Raw genomic sequence first — 25,879 nt, forward strand, 5'->3', positions numbered from 1 at the left:
CTTGGGTGGACCCCTATGTTTATATCATACTTGTCAAACATTTATAAATCTCAGACGGTAGTCCAGCAACAGTGCATAAAACATCCATAGAATTCCAAACACTAATACATGAAGACAACCTGGATTTCAAAGACCTGACATCTGCAGCTGGATGAGAAAAAATCTGGTGAAGCCGTTGCAGTTCATAATAAATAGACATAAATGTTTTTCAATGAAGTTCCTAAAAGGTATAACTGTTTTAGGGTATTTCAAAAGATAGGAAATGTTTTGGAGGATGTAAGTAGTTGGTTTAATTGATTTAAAGTGTTTTGATTTAGTTAATTAAACATTGAAAGAGTTTGAAAGCAGTATTTTTCCAGAAGATCATTTAATAATATATAAACAGCACTCTAATAATACAGTATTGTATACTTAACCTAACATATATTACTCAAATTACTATGAAGGATAACAACATGACAGTAATAATATCCATAATAATACAAAAAGAACAGTGATATAACCACAACTGGGCAAACAATGTATGCGTTTCATTCATTATGTATTGAGTATGTAATATGTGAAAATATATACTGGCCCTAAAGTACATTTTAAGGAATCTCCTCCACAATTTCTGCTTTGTTTTCATATATTCCTACAATAGACTGTTATTGAACTATGACATTTCATGGGTCTGAGAATATAGCAGGCCAGTCCTTGTGTTTTTTCAGTGAATGCTCTGGAAAAATATATTCAACAGAATGTATGAAATACTTTGACGTAGAGGAAGTACCTTTCAGCATAACTTATTTTATATAAAACATGATATACACATATATTTTACAGCCAGAAGTCTAAGGATACCATATAAATAACCACAAGTTTTTTCCTAACCCATTTTAATGATAGACTGTTTGAAACCTGCGCACAATGTAAACATGATTAACGTCAAGCCCAGAGGAAAAACTCAAAGTGTTATTCAAGGGGTCCTATTTGAAATACTTAATTTACTCATTTACGTCATTCCTTTAGCATGGTTTATGTTGTGCCAGGCTGTTACTCAATGACATTAATACAGATTCTGCTATTAGGACATCTGAGAGAAAAATCAAAGAGTGCTGCAAGTTGCAAAGACTGGTGTAGGCTGCAATGTTCGTACAAAAACACAAGTGTTTGCAACAGTTGACACTATTACAATAATAACAGCACCCTCAGATAGTATTCAGACTCCATCACTTTCTACACAGCTTGTTGCGTTATAGACTTTCAGTTTAAATGTAAAAAGAAATTGCCGTCAATCTACACACAATACCCCATAACGACAAACAGAAAACAAGTTATTAGAAAAGTTTCTCAATTTATTGAAAACAAAAAATGAAATATCTAATTTATACAAGTATTCAGACCCTTTGTTCAGTACTGTGTCAAAGTGCCTTTCGAAGCAATCACAGCTTTGAGTTTTCTTGGCTGTCTCTCCCAGCTGTGCACACCTGGATTTGAGAAGTTTCTCACATTCCTTATTGTAGATCCTGTCAGACTGCATGGTCAGTCTCCCAGTCCCTAACACTAAAAGCATCCCCACAGCATGATGCTCCCTCCACCATGCGTCACAGTAGAGATGGTATCAACAAGATGATGAGCATTGCTTTGTTTTCGCCAGACAAAGCACTTGACATTCTGGATTGATAGTCACATTTTGGTTTCATCAAACCAGATCATGCTCTCAATGTCTTTCCGATGGCATGTCATATGCCTTTTACTCAGGAGTGGCTTAGGTCTAGCGAACATAACATTACTGATTGACAGAGATGGTTGACCTTCCAGTGTTTGACCGGTGTTCAACCTTCCCAATCTCCCATGTCACCCCGCTTCTTCACACTCTACGCTGGCTTCTAGTTACGCTTGAATCCATTTCAAGGCAATGGTTATTGGTAATGGAGCAAGAAGAGGAGCTTCTCCTCCCTACCTTCAGGCAATACTCAAACCCTACATCCTCACTCGGGCTCTTCATTCAGCCACCTCGTTGCTCTTGGCTGTCCTAGGCCTTCGGGGCAGTTCCCAATAGACGCAGTCAAAACTCTTCTTTTTTTTGTACCTCAATGGTGGAACCAGTTTTCCTTGTAAGCTGCTCTGGGTAAGTGTACACTAAATGACTAAATTGTAAATGGCAAAGGCTTTAACTACTTATGTAGAGGTGATATTTCCATCTGTTATTTTCAATAGATCGGCACTTGTTTCTAAAAACATTATTTTTGTTTTGTCATTATGCAAATTAAGTCTACAGCACAATTAAAAAGTGATAGGATCTGAATACATTCTGAAGGCTTTCTGAAAGCTTTACAAACAATTACCTGGTACTGTATGTTAACAAAAAATGAAATGACCTCATTTAACTGTAGCAGCATTACGTAAACCTTTTTTGAGTGGTTAGAAAGGTTTGAATAAATGATTTAAATATCTAATGTAACAAATTGAAAAACAGTGCTATAGATATGCTTGAATAAAAAAAGATATGCCGGGGAAATTTTTTTACAAGATCCAATGGATCCATATGGGATCTGTGGGTTTTCTTTTACTAAGATGTACATTTAAATTGTGATACTATTTTATCTTCAATTTAATTGTATCCAATGTGCAGTTACAACCCTGTCTCATGGCAGCAGGTCCTGCAGAGTCGAAGATGGTGACCTGCACCCTATGAAGCATGGCCCTTCAAGAAGTGCCACATTGAACCAGGAATAAAGGTGAAAGCCAGTGTGCTGAAGGGAGCACTTCCCCGTCTGCCTACTAAGGTCAGCTTGCAAGTGCCCAACTCATTGCAACAGTCGCTAGAGAATGTCGAGGCAAGAAGATCCCTGTTGGCAACCCCCCCCCACGGACAGATTTCATGTTATAAATCTTATAAATTGTAAAATATGGAGTGGGAAAATAAATAAGTCTATAAAACTAATATATACATAATACTTTACATCATATAACTCCCCAGATTTATCAGTATATTGATGAGTACTTTTCCAGCAATACCACCTATCTAAAACATAACCCTTTGATTTCTTGGTCCGTTAATGGCAACCACATGACCTGACGACCATGTTTCTGTATTTCTTGAGGATGACATTTGAGCTGTCGTCAAAGTACAGGACAGATATAGCGTTCAACTTGGTCGGTGCACAACATGGCTTTGGCACATTGTCAGGGAACATCAGATGGACCTGTAGAAGCGAAAAGAAAGGACTGACTTTACACAGGGGATAACATCGAAGCAGTTTTTGCAATTCATGTAACCTATATCTATATATCCATATGATAATCATAATACTGCTAAAGCAATTTATTAAACGGTCATGGAATATAACTTAATGGTTTTGCCTTTACCAGGGTTTGCACAATGGCGTGATTTGTTGCATTCATATGTGCATTCAGTGGGAAGGAACATTCCCCATCACAATAAAAAGCAGCATAGCCTTCTGGTGCAATAATCCAGTCCTTTAAAGAGAATCAAGACACAATTAACCTCAAACTGCTCCTGCAGTAACTGAATACTACAGAATGGCAAGGACACTTTACGTTTTCTCTGCTCTGTTCTTTGTCCTGCATTCAACTGAAAAACACAACTAAAGGAGTTGCTTTTCATATACAAATATTTTAAGAAGACCTGACCCCTTGTAATATTTCCTCTGCCATGCCTATTATACTGTACAATAGATGTTATGCAAAAAAAATTACCTGCCACCCCAAGTCTCGAAAGCTGACATAAAGTTCATGCTTCTTGCAAGCTTGTTTCTGTTCACTTGTGTTATGATCTGAAAATAAGAAGCAACCAATTCATCCCTTAAATCTGCGATATTAGCAGTAAAAAGTTAGAATCCTAAATATACAGGTGCCCAAACATTCTGTCGTACCCCTTCAAAACTTAAGATAAAAGCTTTTTGTACTTCAGTGAAGTGTAAACATATTTTTAGCTTAAAAAAGAGTTAAAGCCATACAATTGATGTCATGGATGGTCAGTTACAACAGGGGATATCCCTAGTTTTTTCTTACCTTATGTATTACTTTTTAAAAAATCCCAACGTCTTTTATCAGGAACAGTTGACTCGTATTATATAATTGGGTGTATACTTATCTTTACAATACTATTGATTCAGCCATACGTTTAGATTAAATGCAATCTAGAATTTCTCTGCTGACATGCCTAGAAAAGGTGCTGATGTGAAACCAAAGCCACATTGCGAAATGCCACCTGGGTGTATTCTACTACTTTGTATATTTTGTACTTTGTATGGCTTACTATTAAAAGTAAGTTCAGACGCTAACTGAACAACAAAATAAAACATACGTGGCCATCAACCTGAAAAGGTATTTTATTATTTGAAGTTAATTTTCCAATATACTCAACTCCAAACCCAAAACAACATAAATTATGGTAGTTTAATATGCTCACCTCCACTTTTGGGTGCTCTTGAGGATTCCGGTTGACCAACAGATTTGTTGCGATTGTAATTCTTCTTCTTTCCACCTGCGGCCCTGACAGAGCGTAGCAATACTTCACTGGCCTTGAAGAATGAGACTAGAAATGGCTGTTTGGATTGTGGCCCATTCCTTCCAATGATGCCCGCCGATTTCATGTTGATATTCCGTCCTTATAAAATATAAGATAATTGCCAAATGCAAAAAGAAAATGTTCTAATCAAACACTATGCTTCAAGATGCTAAGTTCAGACCTTGACTTGATCAAAGCTGGTTGTTTCTTATCTAGATAATGAGTAACATTTCTATTGAATAAAAGAAAAATGCGACAAAAACTACTTTTCATACCTCGCAAGGTTTAAGGTTTCATTCGCACTATTAAAATCCCAGGAACAACAAAGGCCAGATGAATGCAATGCCTGCCTTACCGTCCATAGTTTCCACAGAAAGCTGCAGGCCCATGTTCTGCAATGGGTTCAGTACCCAGTGGTTACTGGTGGCAGTGATGTCAAAGACCAGCCAGCCCCCATCAGAGGCCTTGATCTTTTTGGAATCCAACAAGAATGTCTCCGCATCCCTGTGGAGGAAAAAAATCCATAGAAAATCAATAGAATGTAACAGAAGCATGCAAAAGCCTGTGATAATGTGTAAACATGGCTACTAAGAGTAAACTTTGATTTAATAGATAAGAAAAGATTTAACATGGAAGGAGGATATGATTGATTGATGTTGCACTCCTCTTTGAGCTCTGGAACTAATCATGACATTCCAGTTTGTCCACATTAATGTTGTTAAAACTTGCACGAGGCCACACAAAGAGAGAACACATGCTTCCTTTGGGTCATTTAGACTTGTAAACAGTAGAACATTTCAGGAGGCCCTGAACTGCCACACTGGAAATCATTACATAAACAAAGTTGAATAATCTAATAGAAATAGATTATTTGAGCTTTCTCTCAAAAACCTGATCCAAAAACATATTTTGACAAAAATATACTGAATTCTTCTGAAATACTGCTCTCTCAAAAGAGTGCCTCATGACTCATGTTGGAAAAGAGACAATCAGTGAGCAGAATTGTAAAAGAGAACGAGCAGGCTGGATAATAATTAAGAGTTGCATACTGAAGTCCATCATATCCAAGTACTGAACATAAACAATACAGTAATTAGTCTTTGATCTACCACCAGTTCTAAATCATATGTTGCGGCTCTGCTGAGCAGGTTAACAGCAGCTTCACAAGGACCCCTTGGGGGAGGAGCAGAGAAAGGAGTGCTGAACTGTGAAACTCTGAATAACGTTTATCAAGCCAAAAATCACATTTCCAAGCTAAATGTGTGATTGCTCCGGACCTGGGTGAGCCATAAAAGAAAATGCGATGACTGGGGCCTGGGGTTTCAGATGGGAGAGTTCATTGACTAGGACCTCCAGAAAAGCCCAAGAGGGTCATATCTTGCTTTCAATCACAGACACACACACACATATTTGGCCAATGAATGGGGGCCCTGCTTTAAGCAGACCCCAGGGTGTTCAGCTATGTCATTGCATCCCACTTCCGGAACATTGTCAAGAATAGCAGGTGAGCGTGGGGGTTGCAATGGGTCCACATGGTTTCAACTGAACTGGGATGCAACAAGCCGACTAACAGGCAAGGTTGTGGCTTAAGAGGACTGATAACTGATGGACTTTTGAGGTGTCACAAGTGGTGAACTTGCTAATGGAAAAGATTTGTCAGAAACCTATATTTGTAAGGGCCTGGTGTGACGAGAATGGAGCAGAGCAAGGTAGAACCCTGTTACCAAAAAGTTGGAACACTGTGTGAAATGGAAGAAAAAAAACATTTAAACCCTATATTCAATTGAAAATAGTACAAAGACAACATATCAAAATGTTGAAACTGAAAAAGGTTTTTGTTCATTGAAAAATATATGCCCACTTTGAATTTGATGCCAAAGAAAAAACAGGACAGGCAAATAAAGACTGGAAAATTAAAGACTGCGCAGGTAAATAGTGCAGCAATTTAATAATAAAATTTCTCAATGTAAAATTAGTTTGGGGATCTCATAATATACGGTACATAATATCATTAAAAGATTCAGATAATCCAGAGATATTTCTGTACGCAAGGGACAAGGTTTAAAACCAATATTGGATGGCCATGATCTTCGGGCCCTCAGGCGGCAATGCATTCTTGTCAGTCCTATGGTCTGACAAATCAACTTTTTAAAATCATGGAATCATGGACGCCGCATCCTCTGGCCTAAAAAGGAAAGGGACCACCAGGCTTGTTATCAGTGCATAGTTAAAAGCCAACATCCGTGATGGTATGGGGGTGCATTAGTGCACATGGCATGGGTGACTTGCACATCTGTGAAGGCACCATTAATGCTGAACAATATATACAAGTTTTGGGGCAACATATGCTGCCATACAGAAGTATTTTTCAAGGAAGGCCATTCTTATTTCAGCAAGACAAATCCAAACCATATTCTGCACGTATTATAACCACATGGCTTTGTAGTAAAAGTCCTGGTGCTTGCAGTCCAAACCTGTCACCCATTGAAAAAATTTGGAGCTTTATGAAACAAAAAATACGACACAGGAGACCCCGAACTGTTGAGCAGCTAAAATCCTCTATCAAGCAAGAATGGGAAAACATGTTTACTTTCAAAACTACCGTAATTGGTCTCCTCTGTTCCCAAATGCGTACAGATTATTTTTAAAAGAAGAGGTGATGCTACACAGTGCTAAACATGCCCATGTCCCAAATTTTTTGAAACATGTTGCTGGCATCAAATTCGAAATGGTCATGTATTTTTCCAAAAGCAATACAATTTCTCTGGTTCAACATTTTATAAGTTTTATGTGTACTATTTTCAATTAAATATAGAGATTAAATAATTTGCACATCATTGCATTCTGTTTTTATTGGCATTTTATGCAGCGTCCCAACTTTTTGGGAAACGGGGTTGTACACAGACAAGGTTCAGATACTGCATCTACTCAGTCAGCTGAATGAAAAACTCTAAAGATAAACTTGCAAATTGTCACTTAACTCTGTTCAATAATCATCAGTGCCTGATTTAAAACATATTGTCCCAAATGTACAGTATGGTTGTTCCAAATCAACAAAATATATATGTGAAACCCCAACTCTTTTTGTCAAACCCACGTACAGATATGTTAATTATTCAAATTAGAAAAGAGCAGTGTGCACACAGATGGAGGAAAAGGCATCGACAGGAGCCCCTCTTTATGCAATGTTATTCTATTGGTCTATTATTTGCGTGGATGTGTTGCATCAGTAATTAGGGAGAAAGGAAGGGAGATATGACACTACCTCATTTTATTACTGTTCAATGGAGGTCTATGGACTAAGGAGACCTGTCAAGCAAACCATAACTGACCCCGGGACGTAGGATTTAGTTTGATTTCAAAACTCTTGAGTTGAAGCTAGCTAGCGACTTCACTTGATGTAATTAAAACCCAAAAGATGCTTAACGGGGGGGACGTTCCTGCATTCACTATTACACAGATGCTTATCAGGGGGGCGTTCCTGCATTCACTATTACACAGCTGCTTATCAGGGGGGCGTTCCTGCATTCAATATTACACAGATGCTTATCAGGGGGGCGTTCCTGCATTCAATATTACACAGATGCTTAACAGGGGGCGTTCCTGCATTCAATATTATACAGATGCTAATCAGGGGGGCGTTCCTGCATTCAATATTACGCAGATGCTTAACAGGGGGCGTTCCTGCATTCAATATTACACAGATGCTTAACGGGGGGGCATTCCTGCATTCAATATTACACAAATGCTTAACAGGGGGGCATTCTTGCATTCAATATTACACAGATGCTTAACAGGGGGCGTTCCTGCATTCAATATTACACAGATGCTTAACAGGGGGGCATTCCTGCATTCACTATTACACAGATGCTTAACAGGGGGGGCGTTCCTGCATTTACTATTACACAGATGCTTAACAGGGGGGCGTTCCTGCATTCACTGCTACACAGGCCACAGAAAAGAATTCATACCACTCTGATTTTATCAGTGTGGCCATAGTTTCATTTTAACATATTTGTGACAAACGTCTGATTTATTTCTGATTACAGCACTTGTGCATATCAGGTCATGATTTGATATTTCAAAGGGGACACGCTATCTTCTTTTAAATATCATTGGACCAATCAGGGGGAAAATTCCAAGGAGTGCCACTTTAGTAATGTGCTAGTGTAAACAGGATGTGCTTCTATTTTCTCCCTGATTGCCTTCATTAAGTGTTTCACAGAACCGTGAAGGCTTAAAGTGCCATTTGAAAGCTGGAGTAAGCTGACACAAGCACATCCCCAAGGGCAGATGCTCAACTTCACACAACGTTATCTAAAGACATTTCAACATTCCAAAATTGCAGCATGCCTCCACTAACTGTTAGGTTTCCTCTTACTGTTGGTAGATCGCTGGATTGATAGGTTGCTTTACACAGGCAGCACAATTCCGACATATTTTTCAACAACTTCTACAAACGTTTGACGAGTCACATCAGATCTTTTTCAGAGTAAACTGGAATTGTGCTGCCTGTTTAAACAAAGCCATATTGCCAAAAGGGCCCCGGTGGAACAAGGCAAACTGGTTTGTAAACTCATATGGCTGCACCTTCACTTATTTAGGATGCCTATAAACAATAACAAGGGACATTCAAGATGACTGGTTCCTTACAGATAAACAGAATGAGAGGTTCTTTATCTCCCCTGAGTGTGGGTTATTGTTAGAGGAAGACACCACTTTAAACCTTAAAATGATCACATGCAACGGCCAATTACATTTATACTGTAAATGTAATTTAGATTGAAATACATTTGCGGTCTACAGGGTTTTAGTGCTGGGTTCCAAAGATACTTTACTGTACATGTTCTGTCTGTATATTCCTAACAAAATTGTAGGAATATACAGGTCAGATAATTCCGTAGGTATTCCATTTCTTTCCATATAAAACATTTCGGCTGAAGAACTTTTAACATGGCTACATGCATATCCCATTTCACAGGACTTGACAAGGTAATGACATACTTGGGGGGTTGAAATGAGGAGCAGCTGCTGCTTACTTGTTGTGATACTCCTTGATGACCTGGTGAATAGTGACCTTCAGGGTGATGTTCTCATAGCGGGCATGACTGCGGTCTTTATATATCCGAAACTCAGCAGCAGTCACCGCCTCCCCATCCGGAATCAGAGTCAGATCAAAACGGAACTCCTTGAAGTGTCTACGCTGATGGGAGAAATCTTTGTCTTTCTCCACTGAAAAAGAAAAGCGTATCATCGATAAGGACGAAATAGAGACTTGGCATGATTGCAATACTTTAACCCTGTTTAGATTAGTGATCATTACTCACCAATACCTTCCCTGACCCACAATAGATACAGATGTGTTGCACTGCGACAGAATGTGGTATGCTAACAGTAACCTAACTGAAAAAAAGGTCATTTATCAAAACTTTGTACATTCCAAAAGCCAATCCAAACATTTTGACTCCCAACAAAAGCACTCTCCAGTCCATTAAATCAGTCAACTGAGTACAGGTAGCAGTTCCCAGACAGGCACTCTACTGTGTACTGAACTGCATTCTCTGCCCATGATGAATGGGCTGTCAGTTAAGAAAAACAGGCTGATTTCAATTAAAGACACTTTCGTCTGCCCCTCAATGTGAGAAAAAGAGACCAGACAGCCTTTTCTTTTTTCATGATTTGAGTGACTGCTTTGACCTAAGTTTCCAATCTATACCAAACATTAGCCCTGTTTGACTAAGACCAATTTATTTAGTTTGTTACAAGAACAATGATGACTGACTTTATACTTCAAAACAATGTCACTTTCCTGTGAAGATTTACAGAAATAATACATACTATACGTTGTGATAAAAATTCACAAACAAGAGCAGACCTTATTTTCAACCCTGTCTGTAATCAAAGGCATGCCAAGATGGCACAAACTGACAGCTAAGCATCCAACACGTTTGCTGAATAGCAGTATAAAAGCATTGAGTTGAGGTGTGTTAGTACTCTGGTACAGCCAGTGACATCCTACAGTGAGTCTGTTTCACTGATAGTTTATCTACAGTGTAAGTCTGTGGTTACTTAACGCACCAAGGTCAGGGGTCAGGTCTGCTTGTTACAGATAGGGCTTGCTTCATGATTAGCATTGGCCAACAATGTACTTCAACGATCATATAGATGCAGACTAACTGGAAGTTAGCCACTTGAGCTTTTTTTTTTTACATATATCTGTTTCAGTAATTCAACATAGAGGTTATTAAACAATTTTGTAAAGAAAATGATAAGAAAGGACATTAAGTAGAAAAAGTGTGTCATTTTATAGATTCCTCATCTTATAGTTGAACAATGATTTCTCCTGTAAAGAAATTCCTAATCACTAATAATTGCATTAGCATGCTTCTGCTATTTGTACAATAGGATTTAGCAGCACCATAAATGTGGTTAAATCCATATTGGTGCAGTGGTGTAAATAGCTTCATTGAACACTTTAGCACTGACCTTCCCCAGAATATGACCACTGAACTTTCAAGGCTGACAGCGTGCATGCCAGCACCTCTAAGTGAAAACAGATGGGACTGGACAAGGTGAGGGATTTTACATGCGACTCCACCACCACACAAATACCTTGTACATGCTCTCGCTTCACAGCACCTCGGTACGTCTCTTATTTTCAATACTTTATGTTAGATGTTTCTTCTGTAACTGTGGTCCTGGTTTGTTTGTAGTAGCATATGTACTCAAATATAAAAATTTCACTTGCTCTTTAAGAACGGATGTTTGCTTTTATTGTCTTTTAGCCGCTGGTGTCATATCCCTTCAATGGGATATACATTTCACTCCTGATTGGGACGTAATGCTTAATGAACAATGACACAAAGACGAATTAACAATGCTACTGCTTTCACATCTTACTTTCCAAGTCCACTGCCATGAGGAGTAATTGCTGAAAAAGAACAGGGCTCACTCAATCTCTTTCTTTCTTTCTTTCTTTCTTTAACAACAGGAAGTAATTAAGGCCAATTTAACCAAGGTCAGACAGTCATCTGATAAGTTAGTATGAACTGCGAGGCCAAAGGTCAGAGCTACTGAAGAAACATAGTGTTAATGATTCTTATCAGAATGCCTTTCCTGAGGCTACAATAACTTTTAATAATATTGGAAAACATACATGTGCAAAAGTAGTTTTTCATATATGATGTAGTTTACAAGGGCATGTTCTGCCCTTTACAATACAGTATGTTTGATTCTTTTGATTTCCCAGTTTGAAATAACCATGTGTTATGGTTCAATAAGGTAGTTTTGGGAAAGTAATGCATCACATTTAGTGGTAAAGTGACTTTGCATTATATTGAAGCTATAAATGTCAACAATTCCATAGAGATGAGAATTTCAGGCATGTCCATACAAAGATATTGTTTACTTATTTAAACCTTATTTAAATAAAATTGATACGGTCTTCCAAATGTGAGTTGTTTCTGATTATACCAAGGTTTTGCCTTACATACATCTGATCCTTCATGAACATGAGACAATTTAAAGGCAGAAATAAAATCTGACATCGAAATGAACTTAGAACAAGATAAAGATACAACATCATGAAACATTCCGAACTGAGAAAAACATGCGAAATGTTAGAATTTAAAAACAGTAATGAGACACATTTCTGCTGTAGGTGACAAAAGGCATGTTACTATGGGTATAGCATATACATTTTAACAATCATGCATCTAACTTTAGATAATATCCCTAATATTCCTAGATGACCTAATATTCTCATATGATATGTATTGACATAGATGTGGGAACATTTGTTCGACATGAACTGTTTTTTAATTGTAGTAAAATTAATTAAATTCATGAAAAATACAAAGGGCCTACAGATGACTTTTAATTGAATGTCAGTATTTATATTTGAATTCGGAAGAAGTGTCTTAATAGAAAAGGGCATGGTCTCAACGATTTAGATTCCAGAATTATATAAAAATAACAATTATATATATATATATATATATATATATATATATATATATATATATATATATATACATATATATACACACACACATACATTATATATATATATATACATACACACACACACACACAATTCTAAACATTTAGATTTAGTAGGTCTAGTGTCAAGGCCATGCAAATTATAGGCTTTAAAGTGGTTCATCAGTGGCCGTATTATTTGGCAACATAATTTTGCCACTTACCTAAGTTGACAAAGCTCATAACCATATCAGCATCGTTGAGAAAGTTTGTGTCTTGCGATGTAGTGAGTGGTGGACTTTGGCTTGTCAGAGGGGCAGCGCGGTAGGGTTGCGCCACACGAGAGTATGCCTGCGGAGAGCCATGGAACCCCTTACGTGAGTTTGCATTAGTCTTCCCGCTGAATCCTTTCCCTGTAACCTCTTGTAATACCAGTCCTTCTTCCTCCTCGGTGGTCATGGCATTGTACAGGTCAAGCATGAACAACGGTGCGGAAGATGCTTGTTTTCCTGGAGAAAAGGGCCTTGGACGATGTGGTAAACCCAAAATAGAGAGAATCTCTCTCTGAATCTCTCTCCGTTCATGGTTACGCAGTCTTCTGTAAATAAAGCTAGAATGCACATGATTGTCGCTTATACCACAATGAACGCAGTATAGAAAACCCAAGCAGCTCCAGAAAAGTCCAAGTGTGGTCCGGTTCAAAGGAATGAAAGCTCTCATCTTACAAAAATATTTTGGATGTTGACGTTACACAGGTATAAAATTGATAATTGTGTTCACGTTTAAATCCATTTCAATACAAATAACACCATTTCGGAATGTTTTGCGTACAATAAAACATGAATGTCATATAACACATCACTTTTAAGGAGAACGCCTGCCTGCAATTATGTTCTTTGAAGTCTCACATCAATATGCTGCTGAGCTGTCCCTTGATTTCGGCGTTTAGTTCCAGTTCTAGGTCATACGTAAGATTTATTGCAATCTATAACTTTTCTTCAGTCCGCTTAAATCCAGTCTCTCACTGTCACATCTTTCAAAACAGGCGCATTAAATGTGGAATTGTGACTTTCTCTCTCACCTTAACTTCACTTATAGACAATTTGCAGGTACGCCCATGAAAGTCGAAAAAACCCAACGCCTTCATTGAATAGAAACATAAAAGCCCCTTTGAGTGATGTCGAGGAAATCAGTTGACTATATAATAGAACCCGTTGTCACTTGTTGCTACAGCACGAAACGTTTTTGGAAAATGTGTTGAAGCTTGTCCATCCAAGGAGTCCATCCCATCCAGGACCACGTTTTGCATCCACCGCTAGCGGACGCAAGAAGGCTTTACGGACATGAAGATAAATGTGGCAGCTAAGATGTTTAAGGGGATACACTTGAAATCTGAAACCTGTTTTAAGCAGTCAAAGAAAAAGTACACGGCCTTTTAATTACTTCTTCGCGGTTGGCCCAATGCGTGTGTTTTAGAAGATTTTAGACAAATGCGAAATTGGACATGTGTAAAACCTTCAGGTTGTCAAGTCAAATAAAAAAAAGCAACCTGAGAAATGTATACAGATCTGTCCACCGACAAAAAAATTGTTGCGTTATTTAGCATTTTCTTATATTTTCAAAGGGTTCGTTATTAATTCCTGGATTCTTCAAAAATGTTCCTTTTAGTTTAACAAAATTGGGATTACTTTTTTGTCCAGGAATAAATTAAACAAATTATATTGTATTGCAATGCAAATATTCAAATATGCATATTCATATTATTAAACAGGACCGTACTATTAGATCCTTTAAGGGAGGAGAGACGGTGTAATATAACATTTATCGGTTTTAAAACTTTCTTTCTGCCTGAGTAGGTATAATTCATGTGACAGTTTTCTTAATGTGTCATCAGGACTTGTCCTACCTGTGGCAATGGTTGCCTAATAGCATTGCTTCGAAACGTATTAAGACCCCTTCACTTTCTCCACGTTTTGTTGTGTCATACGTATTAGTTTATAACTGGTGAAATATGTTTGCCTTCAATCTACACTTAATACCACAAAATCACAAAGAAAATACAAATTTTCTAAAATTTGTGCCAATTTATTTAAAACTAAAAACTGAAATATCTCATCTACATAAGTACTCAGACCCTTTGCCATTAGATGAAGACTTAATGCATCCTATGTCCTTTGTTCATCTTTGGGATGTCTATAGAACTTTTGGGCCACATTTGACAATGAAGTTCAAAAAACATATTGTAGGCCTTTGAGATTAATGTGGAGCCATAGACACTGAGAAAATGCAATAGCATTGAAAGTTCCTACAGTAGGAGTAGGGCTCCATCATTGTGAAATCGAAACTAAGTAACAGGGCAAAAAGGGCCTTGGTCAGGGAGGTGACCGATTGGCCAGAGATTTCTGCAGAAATGGGAGAACCAGCCAGAAGAACAACAGTCTCTGCAGCACTCTGTCAATCAGAAATGTTACGATGGCTAGATGTAAACCACACTTGAGAAAAAGTTTCGGAGAGCATGAGGATAAAGATTCTCGAGAGGTTTCATGAAACCTAAATGAAACTATATCACCTGAATGCCAAACGCGGCATTTGGCAAAAGCAAGGTATCGCTCATCACCAGGCTAATACCATTCCTGCGGCAAAGCATGGTGGCGGGAGCGTCATGCTATAGCAATGTTTCTCAAGGCAGGGACTGGGAGAAGCATAGTCTCCATCTATTGGCTCAGCTGTTGGTTGGCTATGTTGCATGTCAATATTATACTCAAGGCATATCAGCACCTGGAAGGGTTAATGGAAATGATTTTACATCTTTATTGCAGGGATATAACCCCATTGCTCCATCTAGTGTAGGATTTGTACAACAGACAATAACACAAAGACACCATGCAACACCTGCAAGACTTTACAAGCAGATCATTTACCTCATCACTGAGAGTTTGTTTGTTAACTGAATGTGAATTGTGTGAACTACAGGCTTGGATCCATAGAGGTTAGAGGTCTCTAGTGGCTGAAAGGACATTTTAGCAAGGCAGAGCTTTTGAGGGAGTTTAGAACTTGTACGTAGTCAACTGGGCGGAACTTCCTCACTCAGTAATCAGGAGGAATCAACCAATGAATGCAATTGGTTAGCAAACATTCAATAGCTGTTTTCACACCTGATCAAAACAATATGCACACTAAGTGGTCGAAGAATAAAATGTATTACTTGAAATGACAGAATGCCTCAATAGGGCTGTGTGTCTGCTTCCAGTCCCCGTTATAGGACATCAATAAGGATGCAGTCTCATTCTCTATGTTTGGATCTTTATAGCCTAGTGTAAATCATAATTGTTTATGATGTTATGGTGACAAAAAAAAATCTCAAAACATCAGGGATGTAATAACTTTCTGCCAAACATTTTTATCTTCTTTAATTACTAAAGCAATTGATTGTGTTGTGGGTTGTTTGGAACACTTTTTCAAGCACCTACAAAGATGTGTGCATGATGAGAAGAAAAAAAGTAGTACATATGACACACTTCGAAAAACAATGACTTCACAATTCATTAAAAAAGTGTTTTATTTAATGACACAAAAAGTCCATACAAAAGTCATCATTACAAAAACATTTTTAAAATATAAAATTAAACATAGCAAGAAAACAAAACCAGACCAAGGTCTGACCAGGCACAGTAAATTAGTTCAATTTTATAAATAACAAAAAAATAATTAGAAATAATAATAATGGTAAGATCATGAAAAGTACGGTACTTTGGCACATAAATGTCATACAGTATATGGGAGAACAACAGATAATTTGCAACAGCCACAGCAAACTTGAAGTAAAGATGTCAACAGGTTTCTTTTTGCCCTTACTGTTTTGACATGAAGTATGTAGGCTTTCCCAGGAATACAATATTGTTATGAATAATATCAATCTACTAGGTATTTTCTATTGTTGTTATTGTTAAATAATCCTTTTCTAAGAATAACATTGCTGAAGTATCTCTAATTGCAGTAATGCTCGCAAGGTTAATATTTTTTTAAATGTAGATTTTGCCATATTTTTATTCATCTAAATGTTTCATGAACGTAGCTGCATCAATTATAGAGATAGCCAGCTCACAGTTTTTACATAAAACTTGGTAATAATAAAAAAAACTAAAACCATATTTATCAAATAAAAAATAATAAACATTACACAGATTTTTAACATTGCATTCATAATTAGAAAGCTTTTTTTTTTTTATGAAACAGTGAACAATTTAACCACATGGTCTGAAAAAAGAAAATGTTTGGGGTGACCAATCAGAAAGTATGATGCAAAAACCAACACCAGGGGGCAGTCTATAGCAAGAAAATGTACCAGCAGCATTGTCCAAGTTGATTGCCAACAAAGCCTTGCGGTATTAGTTAACACTGGATGCTTCTGAAAAAGTGTTGTCCCAGAAACCGACCACTGCCACCCAATATCAACCAAATGCACATGCAATTACTGTCCTTCTTTGAAGCAAAATGGAGCCCATAACAAAAAGCAGATTGTGAGAGATGCAATACCTTTACTTAGAAGCCCTGTTTATACCTGGAAGGTTCCACAAAATGAGTCCCTTTTGCATACCTTTGATATATTAAAGTGGAAATTGTGCACCAACTTGTGATTAAATGAAGTGGACAAAAGAGACAATGAATGTGGACAAGATCTGGACAGATCTTGTCCACATTCAAGGACAGATTACAACCAGGTATAAAAAGGCCTTGAGAAAGGGCATGTACGTACATGTTAAGAGGTACTTCCTGTTATCTTGACTGAGGGGAAACACTTTAAAAGGTGATCTTCCTGAGAATGGAAAGACTAGCTGTTTTTCTTTGAGCGTTATGCATCAACTCCAGACTGTTCGTTTGCCTGCCTGCTGCCATGTTGGGTCAATAGTTAGGACCTTTACTGAAAGGATCCCTGCTCCTCATCATAACACCATAACACATGCTTAGATGACACACGCCCGGTTGCCCGGGGACCCCAGGGTTACCTCTTTTGCCGTCCTCCCCGTTCCGGCCAGGCGGTCCTGGCTTCCCTGGATGACCTGGTCTACTATAACCCTGGGGACCCATTGGACCTGGGAAAGTAGCAAATTATAAATGGGTTATTTCTCTGGTGATTAACTTACTAAACACAGCCTTTAGCCTCTCGCTTATCTTGGTCACGATGTTGGAAACAACAAGCGCTCTTCTTCTGCAAACTAATAGTCACATTATCTAGACACATTAGCAATTTTTTTTTTCAGAACCGTATACAGAACGCAGTCAGGGATTGTTGTTAAAATACTAGGAAATGTTTTGGATTCTGAATGTCCAGATTGCTAGCAATAACCACAATAAAGTGCAGTGGGGTCAATGATAGGTAGTGTTTCATTTAGTTCCTTCTTGTTAATGTAATTGCCATGCCTTGAGCTCTTTTAATTTACGCGCATCACGTCTATGCTAATATGTCACACATTCTCTAGCTAGCTAACCGCCCAATCTTAGAATGTTTCCCAAAATACTTTTGTTAGCCATCCCCATTGTTAGCCAACCCCATTGTTAGCCAACCCCATTGTTAGCCAACCTCGTCTGTGCTGCCCTTACATTGTGCCTCCCCCTGTCTATACCAAAGGTCTGTACAGTGAAACTGTCATGTTTACCTGGAGGCCCTGGCGCTCCTGGATCTCCAAACTCTGTTCTTCCTTGACTTCCCTTTTCACCCTGTATTCCTTGATCTCCTGGAAACACGCAGAATGCAATCACTGTTATAAAGTGGTATAAAGATTATGTGGCTAAACTCTGAACAGAAAAAATAAATAAATCTAATTTCATTATTTTCCACAAGAGCTGGGTAGACTGTCGCGCAAAATGAAGAAGGACAAAGCCATCCTGAAATGGGGAGAGTATTATTCTTTTTTTTTACATTTGTCGTTACCCGTACGTACCACACAGATGGGTTCAGTCCTTATATTACCTTTCAAGCCAGGCGGCCCAGGACGCCCCGGTCGCCCTGGATGGCCCGGCTGTCCACTGACACCAGGGTTCCCAGTGAAACCCCTTGATCCCTGGGGCCCGACTGGGCCTGGTGCCCCGGGAGTCCCCTCCCTGGTCTGGCATCGGTCACAGTTACTTGGCTCCTGGTTGCTGAGAAGTAGTGAAGGCATCTCCACTGGGATAAAAGAAGGGGCTCAGATACATGTAGGGACGCTAAAGAAGACAGCGTAGTTCAAACATAATCAGTACTCACTTCTAAGTACCTCTCTGCATATTTGCTGAATGACTTGCTTGGACATCTCCCTTCCCTGTGGAAATATAACACGATGGATGGCGTTATTGCAAAATGCATAAGTCATGAGGCCACGCATAGACGTTGATGGAACGGTTACAATTAGTGTTGACAGACTAAAGGCAGTGGGCGAATGTGAACCCACACATGGTGGGTAAGTGTACTGAATGGGTACATACTGGTCTCCCCTCTACTCCAGGTGGCCCAGAAGGGCCAACATCCCCTGTCTGTCCTCGAGGCCCAGATGGGCCTGTCTGCCCTGGTAATCCTGGCTGTCCTTGGTGACCCCCCAGTCCCCTCAGGCCGGGGTCCCCAGTTGTCCCTTTCTGGTATACAGAGGAATACAGTAGAGGTAGACACTTTGCTATGCTATATAGTAGATGTGGATGCATGCTGGACTATTTACCAAGCTGTATTTACTGACTGTACCATCAGTCATTAGTCAGTGACAGACGTACATACATACCTCCCCTTTTGGTCCTAAGGAACCGGTAGAGCCCTGTCAATCAAAGTGATGATGACTGATTAGCAATGCTCATCGATCACAATGTTAAGGGAGTTGAGTTAGATGGAAATAAAACTAACTTCGTTATCCTCTGGATGTGGATAAAGAGAAAACATGCTGCTTTTAATTATGTTGTCAATGGAAAAGTCATTGTCAGAAGCCCACTGGAGGGTTGTTCCCACACTTCCAAATTTATAAACCAACTCCTGTAGGCCAACTTAGTGTCCACAATACAAAATAAATACATAGTGACGAGAGGAGAATATTCCCATTCTTTGATTTAAACTGTATTATTGTAGTACTGAAACATAATAAGATTGGTTTCCATTTGAAAAGCATAGCACATGCAATTGTAATTCAATGCCAATTAAAATGTTTTTTTTTCTTCATGCAAATGTATGAACAAAGGCGGTCCTGAATTACATTTACAATTTAGCTGACACCCTCCGAAGTAAGTTACATACATCAGCGATTGCATTCGTTCGGCACCTAAAATGATGTAACATTTATTTTAGTAACAGGAGGGAGAAGAGGGGAATGAGGAGCAAAAGTGAAGATGGGAACGATAGTATGACGGTCAAATGATGTGCTCCGTCCTGCCTGAGGACAGTCCTGACTGAAGTTGCCTCTTTTTATTAAATTGAGATGACTCGCAAGCAGCAACACTGCAAGAGATTTTTTCTCTCTCCCTATGTTCTTCTCTTACACAACTGCCCGGGATTTTACAGGTGTCCGTTGACAATGGTTTGCTATGACGTTCAGATAGGAACTTAAGGTAGGACATAATGGGTTAACACCCCTACCCTTAAAGTAACTGCCAAGGGGACCTCCAGTAACCACAGAGAGACACCCATTTTAAAGTGGCACCGCACGCAGGGCAATGTCCCCATCACTGACAGGCAGCATTGGGCATTGGGATTTCATATTTACAGAGGGAGGAATGCCCCCTACTACCCAGGACAGACTATGCTTAGGACAGACTATTACAGACTACCCAGGACAGACTATGACAAACTACCCAGGACAGACTATGACAAACTACCCAGGACAGACTATGCTTAGGACAGACTATTACAGACTACCCAGGACAGACTATGACAAACTACCCAGGACAGACTATGCTTAGGACAGACTATTACAGACTACCCAGGACAGACTATGCTTAGGACAGACTATTATAGACTACCCAGGACAGACTATGACAAACTACCCAGGACAGACTATGCTTAGGACAGACTATTACAGACTACCCAGGACAGACTATGCTTAGGACAGACTATTATAGACTACCCAGGACAGACTATGACAAACTACCCAGGACAGACTATGCTTAGGACAGACTATTACAGACTACCCAGGACAGACTATGCTTAGCTACAGACACAAGCTAAAAGTGGGATCCAGTGTATTTGGAATTCCAAGGCTACTGTATAATTAACTGTCCCATTAGACAAAATACTATTGTCATTATGCAATTCTTTCATTGACATAAATAATCGGAATATTCATCATAGAATGGGAAACTTACATGATTCCCTGGAATCCCCTTATCTCCTTTTTCTCCTTTCAGCCCCTGTAAAAAAATTATTTTTAACACATTTGTTGAGCAAATTGTTTGTTTTTAGTTATGCAATGTTTCTGTGATTTATGCTTATGATGAAATGTAACTGGAAAAGGTAATTATCCACAATTATACAGATCTCATACACTTCTGATGGGAGAAGAAGGTTACGGCAATACTCCATTCCCTTCTGCAAAATCTTCGAACAAGATTTTACAAAAGTGTATTGCTAGATCCACTACAGTTAGTATATAATATCTTGTAAATTCAGAGACTCAGTACAAGTGACTTGACTGCAGTCTTGCAGTTTAAATGTTTTTTCTCGGTTTCATTTTCTAGTTCCTACAAAAATTATAATTGTCTCCATTTTGATGACTTTGGAAAATTTAGTAAATTTGATTTATGTATTCAAAAGTAAACTTCGGTCCATTAGTATGAATGTACAACCAAACTGAATACTTTAACTGGCTAGAATTTCGCCTGAAATGCCTAGAGTGAAAGATGACCCATCCAAAGCCTGAAGGGGAGATAATGCAATATGTTTTTATCAGCAATTAAATAAACAATAAAATATAAAACAAATCATAAATACCGCTTCTCCTCGTTCACCTGGATGACCCCTTTGTCCCTGATGAGATAAAAATGATGCAAACAAAATAATGTATTGTTTTAGCTAGCATGACATTACAGAGTTACAGTCCAAATGTCTCTAATTGAATATTCACTTTAAGCACCACATACATAAGAGGTTATGTGTACCAGGTTTGAAGGTATTCAATTCAGAAAGCATATTGAAATTACCATTCAATAGTTGGAAAAAAAGGGCATTTATTTTTAATATATTATCAACAAACTCAAAGGTAGAATCAATTTTATTTCCAGTGCTGTTTATTTGATTATTCATATGACTTCCTGAATTGACTGCCTATAATTCTTATTTAACACAAACACGATGGATATGCCTGATGAAAGTGTATTAAACAAGCACCTTTATGCTGTTTTTTGATTGCATTTGGAAGAGTATGAAAGGTACATTGAAAGGTACGTTTATTATATCTATGAAATGGTAACTGCTATGTCTCAATGGTTGTCTCAATGGTGGAACATCAAAGATTGTCTGCTAAACAGTTCCTCTAAATAATATAGGGTTATAGGGCAATTATGTATTTTACTGCATCCAATTTACCCTCAACATGCAACTTGCAGTCCTTGGGGTAATGGATCTATTTAATCCCATGAAAGACTTGCTTGTTAACGGAGGTAAATCTGGAAACACAGCTCACCATAAAGTACATTTCTGGCCCCCAATGTTTTATCAAAAAGCACCGTCTCTCTCATTATTTAAGGAAATTATCGCAATGACGAAACTAAATGTTTGCAAAAATAGTATATCAACCCAATCGTACACTACCCCTCCGAAAAATAAGTAATTATATGTAATTTAAAAAGTGTACAAACCATTTATTGAAAATAACTATAATTGCTCTTTCCAATAATTCCAGTAATTGCTTAATAGACCTACACAAATCCAAATCACACTATATAGACACAGTATTTTCCTAGCACTTCAGATGGATTTTGTAGGAGCTTATAAATACCTTAGGTCCTGTCAGGCCTGGCATTCCTGGGTGTCCTGGCTGACCTGTGCTTCCTGGTTCACCTGACTTACCCTGGAATAACATTTGTTCAATCAAGCCTCATACTGTACATGGTCAGAACATACGGCTCAAACATAGAAAGGTCTTCAAGATGTTAGGTAACTTCAAACTGTAAGCATTACTAACTCACACAGTAACAGTGATTCAGATATTGAATCCTTCTTAAAACAGATCTAAATTATGTCATATTTTACCCTTACTGTCTACAGTGAGTACTGTCCATTTAGAATAATATAAACAGAGTGTTGACCTCCTTTCCTGGAACTCCTGGTTGACCTGGCAGTCCACCTTCACCTTTGCTACCCTTTATTTGAAAAAAGTTTATTAGTTTAAGGTGGAATTTTATATTTACCCACATCAACAAACCATAGCAGATCTCGTAAAGGACATGGCTTTTATGGAAAATCATAAAATACTGCTAAAAAAATTGCATAATCAAAACTTGGCCAACAGTATGGACACTGGCAGTAATGAGATCGACTGTAGGCCGGAATCAATTCTGGTTCTGCTTTGTCACCTATGCACCTTAAAAGTAATGTTTCTGAATTAGCCATGACCACATTCAGCATACATTATTAGGGCAACATATAGCATTTGATGTAGAATACAAATATAACACAGATAAGTCTCTCTAGACCAGGGTTGACCAACCCTGTTCCTAGAGATATACTGACCTGTAGTTTCTCTCCAACTCTAATTCAGCACACCTGATTCTTATAATTAGCTGGATGAAAAGCTTAATCAGGTTAGTCACAAGTGGGGTTGGAGAGAAAACCTGCTGTCAGTAGATCTCCAGGAACAGGGTTGGGCAGCCCGGTTCTAGACCATGGGTCCCAAGCTTTGGGTCGCCTAATTTAAAAGGGGGGCGCTAGAGAAACTGGTTCTTGAGTCACCGAATCAGAGTCGAAGAAGAACTTCCGTTAGCCGTTATACGCGACGGTAATAAATAGACCGTTTTTTGTTATCTTTCTACATACTGTACGTATCTTTTAAACAATTTAAGCTTTTGTTTCCCTTCACAATGCTTACAAACCGAATAGGACTCAGACCTGCGTAGACAAGATCAGGCACTAACTGGGGGATTATAACAAAGGATTGCGTAACATTATGGTATTGGATTTTCTGAATTTCCTAATACATTTCTGATGCATTTCAGTCAATTCAAACTAATAAAAATGTCAGATGTAAATTCTGTAAGTTCTAGACCTACAGGTGGCTTCTGGCAATATATTAGTGCTCTAACATAGCAAATCAGAATGTTGTAAAACAGTAGGTATGGCATTGATGAAGGATCTTGTCCTTTTGCTGCCACAATTGTAGCTATCAAAATGGAGATCACAGAGGTTATTTTTTATAGTTTTACATCAACTATCTTCACTAAAACAACTGGAAACTTTGGTTACAACTGCTAACATTCTGGAATTAAGTTTATTACATTTAACCCAATCTCCATTAGCTTTCGCCAAAGCAGCGGTTGTTCTTTTTGTCAGCCTCATGCTTTTTGGGAGGGTTTTATGTCTGAAGTGGATCCTCCCAGGAAAGCTGTTTTCCCATTTCAAGGTTACCAACACATCAGTCATGATTCCCAGACTCTGGTCACTGCTATTGCCTAGAGTTGGGTTTCTAAGACAAACCACCAATCATATTGAATGCTGGCCCTCCAAAACTGCTGTTTGAAATGAAACCATTAAAAGGAAATCACCACTTGTATCCATGAAATACTATTTTACTCTTTGCCACTAACCAATACATATTGGCTCTCATAACCAAAGATCACCTAATGAATAGTGATTGTGAGACAGAATTTCCATCCCTACATTCCAATGACTAAAGAAAAAGCAGTAGATCAATGCCTAACTCTGATAAAGCTAGGCATTACTCTAAACAACAAACTTATTTGAAATTATATCAGGACTAAAATGTTTCAAGACAATATCAACACGTCTCAATAAGCCTTTACAGGGTCACCATGAACCCGTATTATGTCACAAGTCGATCGGGTCGGATGTCCAGCCCATCAACCCTGGATGGTGCTGAGCCCATTTGCACCACTTTATACAGGACCTCTGAGCATTGTCTAGACTGAGCCCTCATTTCATATTCGCCTGTCATCTTTTCCCTCATAACACAGAAGACTTAGTGCTTCTATCCCTCCCTCGTTTCAGAGAGTCTTTCTGCCATACAGTAACCAATACATGACTAATAGATCATAGTTAAGAGGAAAGTGTTGTACACGAAATTGACATCAAACGTGCTGCTGCTAACAGTATCGCTGGATTGGTGAATTGGACTTTTGAAAAGTCAGTGACTATAAATGAGATGAATGTCTTTTTTGAGTTCTCTGCTCTTTCCCGGTTTTGGTGTTCGGTTGTGGTAACTTTACCCTCCTCCAATCTCCCTTATGTCTCCACTCATCTCTCTCTCTCTCTCCTTCCATCTTTCTCTCCCAACTAAAGGCTTTTAGGCCGTGCATGTTCTCTGCCAACCTCTCAATGCTTTGTTGGTTAAGTATTATCTTGTAATTACCAATATTGCCTAGTTTAATGTTTTCATTTACACTGGTTAGTAAATCTATTTCAATTATAACACTGTTCTTCTTGCCAAGACTCATGTTGTTTGCTCCCAGTTATTCCTTTTTCAATAGTGTGGATTACAAGAAGCCAACTGTCGGTATGCTGAAACAAGTATTCAGACTGCGCAACTCCAGGGGCAGCTGTTTTGATCATTTTCAAGTGTTTTACAAGTGTGCAATTTCCACTGCATTTCAAGAAAACCCATTTACGATTTTCCCGGCTTTACACCCCATGAAAAGTCTACTCTACATGGTTCACACAGGGGCAAAATAAAGTAGGCATCAACCCTAAACAAGTCTATTAAGAACATTTAAAATATATTGGACAGTAGAGATATTACAGTACTGTAACCTTAGCGCCAGTTTGTCCTGATAGACCAGGTTCACCAGGAAAGCCATTGGCACCCTAAAGAAGAAAGAAGGGCACATCATTGTGTGAGAATATTTTGTATACCTATGTAGGCAAAATATACTACTATAAGTGTTATTCTGCTGTATTTGGATAAATGAAAACTATCGACTGCAGCCAACTTACCGATGTACCAGGTAAGCCTTTGGCACCCTTCTGTCCTGGCAGACCAGCTTCTCCCTGTAATTTTAATCATATAATTAATGGTCACATTATGTATATTGTAAATTAATTCAATGATTTACTTAAAATAAATTACAACAAAAAAAATGTCTAGTAACAATAAAATGTCTCAGTTTCAACATTTGACGTGTTGTATTTGTACTATTTTCTATTGAATATAAGGTATAAATTATGCGCACATCATTGGATTACGTTTTTGAGTAGGACCT

General features: G+C 38.4%; 2 protein-coding genes across 3 annotated transcripts in view; both read right to left on the minus strand.

Annotated features, from left to right (window-relative positions):
• Nucleotides 1–396: 396 nt before the first annotated feature.
• bmp5 (bone morphogenetic protein 5) lies at nt 397–13,798 on the minus strand. Its single transcript, XM_010888974.4, has 7 exons — nt 12,724–13,798; nt 9,559–9,751; nt 4,875–5,023; nt 4,421–4,618; nt 3,706–3,782; nt 3,355–3,465; nt 397–3,191 (listed from the first exon to the last, which is right to left on the minus strand). Exons 1-7 carry the CDS (start codon nt 13,217–13,219, stop codon nt 3,042–3,044), a joined length of 1,374 nt encoding a protein of 457 aa, XP_010887276.2. The 5' UTR covers nt 13,220–13,798; the 3' UTR covers nt 397–3,041.
• A 2,342-nt stretch (nt 13,799–16,140) lies between these two features.
• The window catches only part of col21a1 (collagen, type XXI, alpha 1), a 41,938-nt gene continuing 32,199 nt past the window's right edge, over nt 16,141–25,879 (minus strand). Inside the window, exons 18-29 of one of the 2 annotated variants that reach the window (XM_010888975.4) lie at nt 25,614–25,667; nt 25,431–25,484; nt 22,757–22,810; nt 22,447–22,518; nt 21,441–21,476; nt 20,816–20,860; nt 19,249–19,281; nt 18,962–19,108; nt 18,744–18,798; nt 18,471–18,665; nt 18,157–18,234; nt 16,141–17,592 (exon numbers count right to left, since the gene is read on the minus strand). In XM_010888975.4, coding sequence (XP_010887277.3) covers nt 17,402–17,592; nt 18,157–18,234; nt 18,471–18,665; nt 18,744–18,798; nt 18,962–19,108; nt 19,249–19,281; nt 20,816–20,860; nt 21,441–21,476; nt 22,447–22,518; nt 22,757–22,810; nt 25,431–25,484; nt 25,614–25,667 — 1,014 coding nt within the window. In that variant the 3' untranslated portion in view covers nt 16,141–17,401. Of the gene's footprint in view, nt 17,593–18,156; nt 18,235–18,470; nt 18,666–18,743; nt 18,799–18,961; nt 19,109–19,248; nt 19,282–20,815; nt 20,861–21,440; nt 21,477–22,446; nt 22,519–22,756; nt 22,811–25,424; nt 25,485–25,613; nt 25,668–25,879 lie in introns of both variants that reach the window. The other variant, XM_020047614.3, reaches the window with a different exon arrangement.

The sequence above is a fragment of the Esox lucius genome, chromosome 6 (genome assembly GCF_011004845.1).
Source record: "Esox lucius isolate fEsoLuc1 chromosome 6, fEsoLuc1.pri, whole genome shotgun sequence".
In the NCBI taxonomy this organism is placed as follows: Eukaryota; Metazoa; Chordata; class Actinopteri; order Esociformes; family Esocidae; genus Esox; species Esox lucius.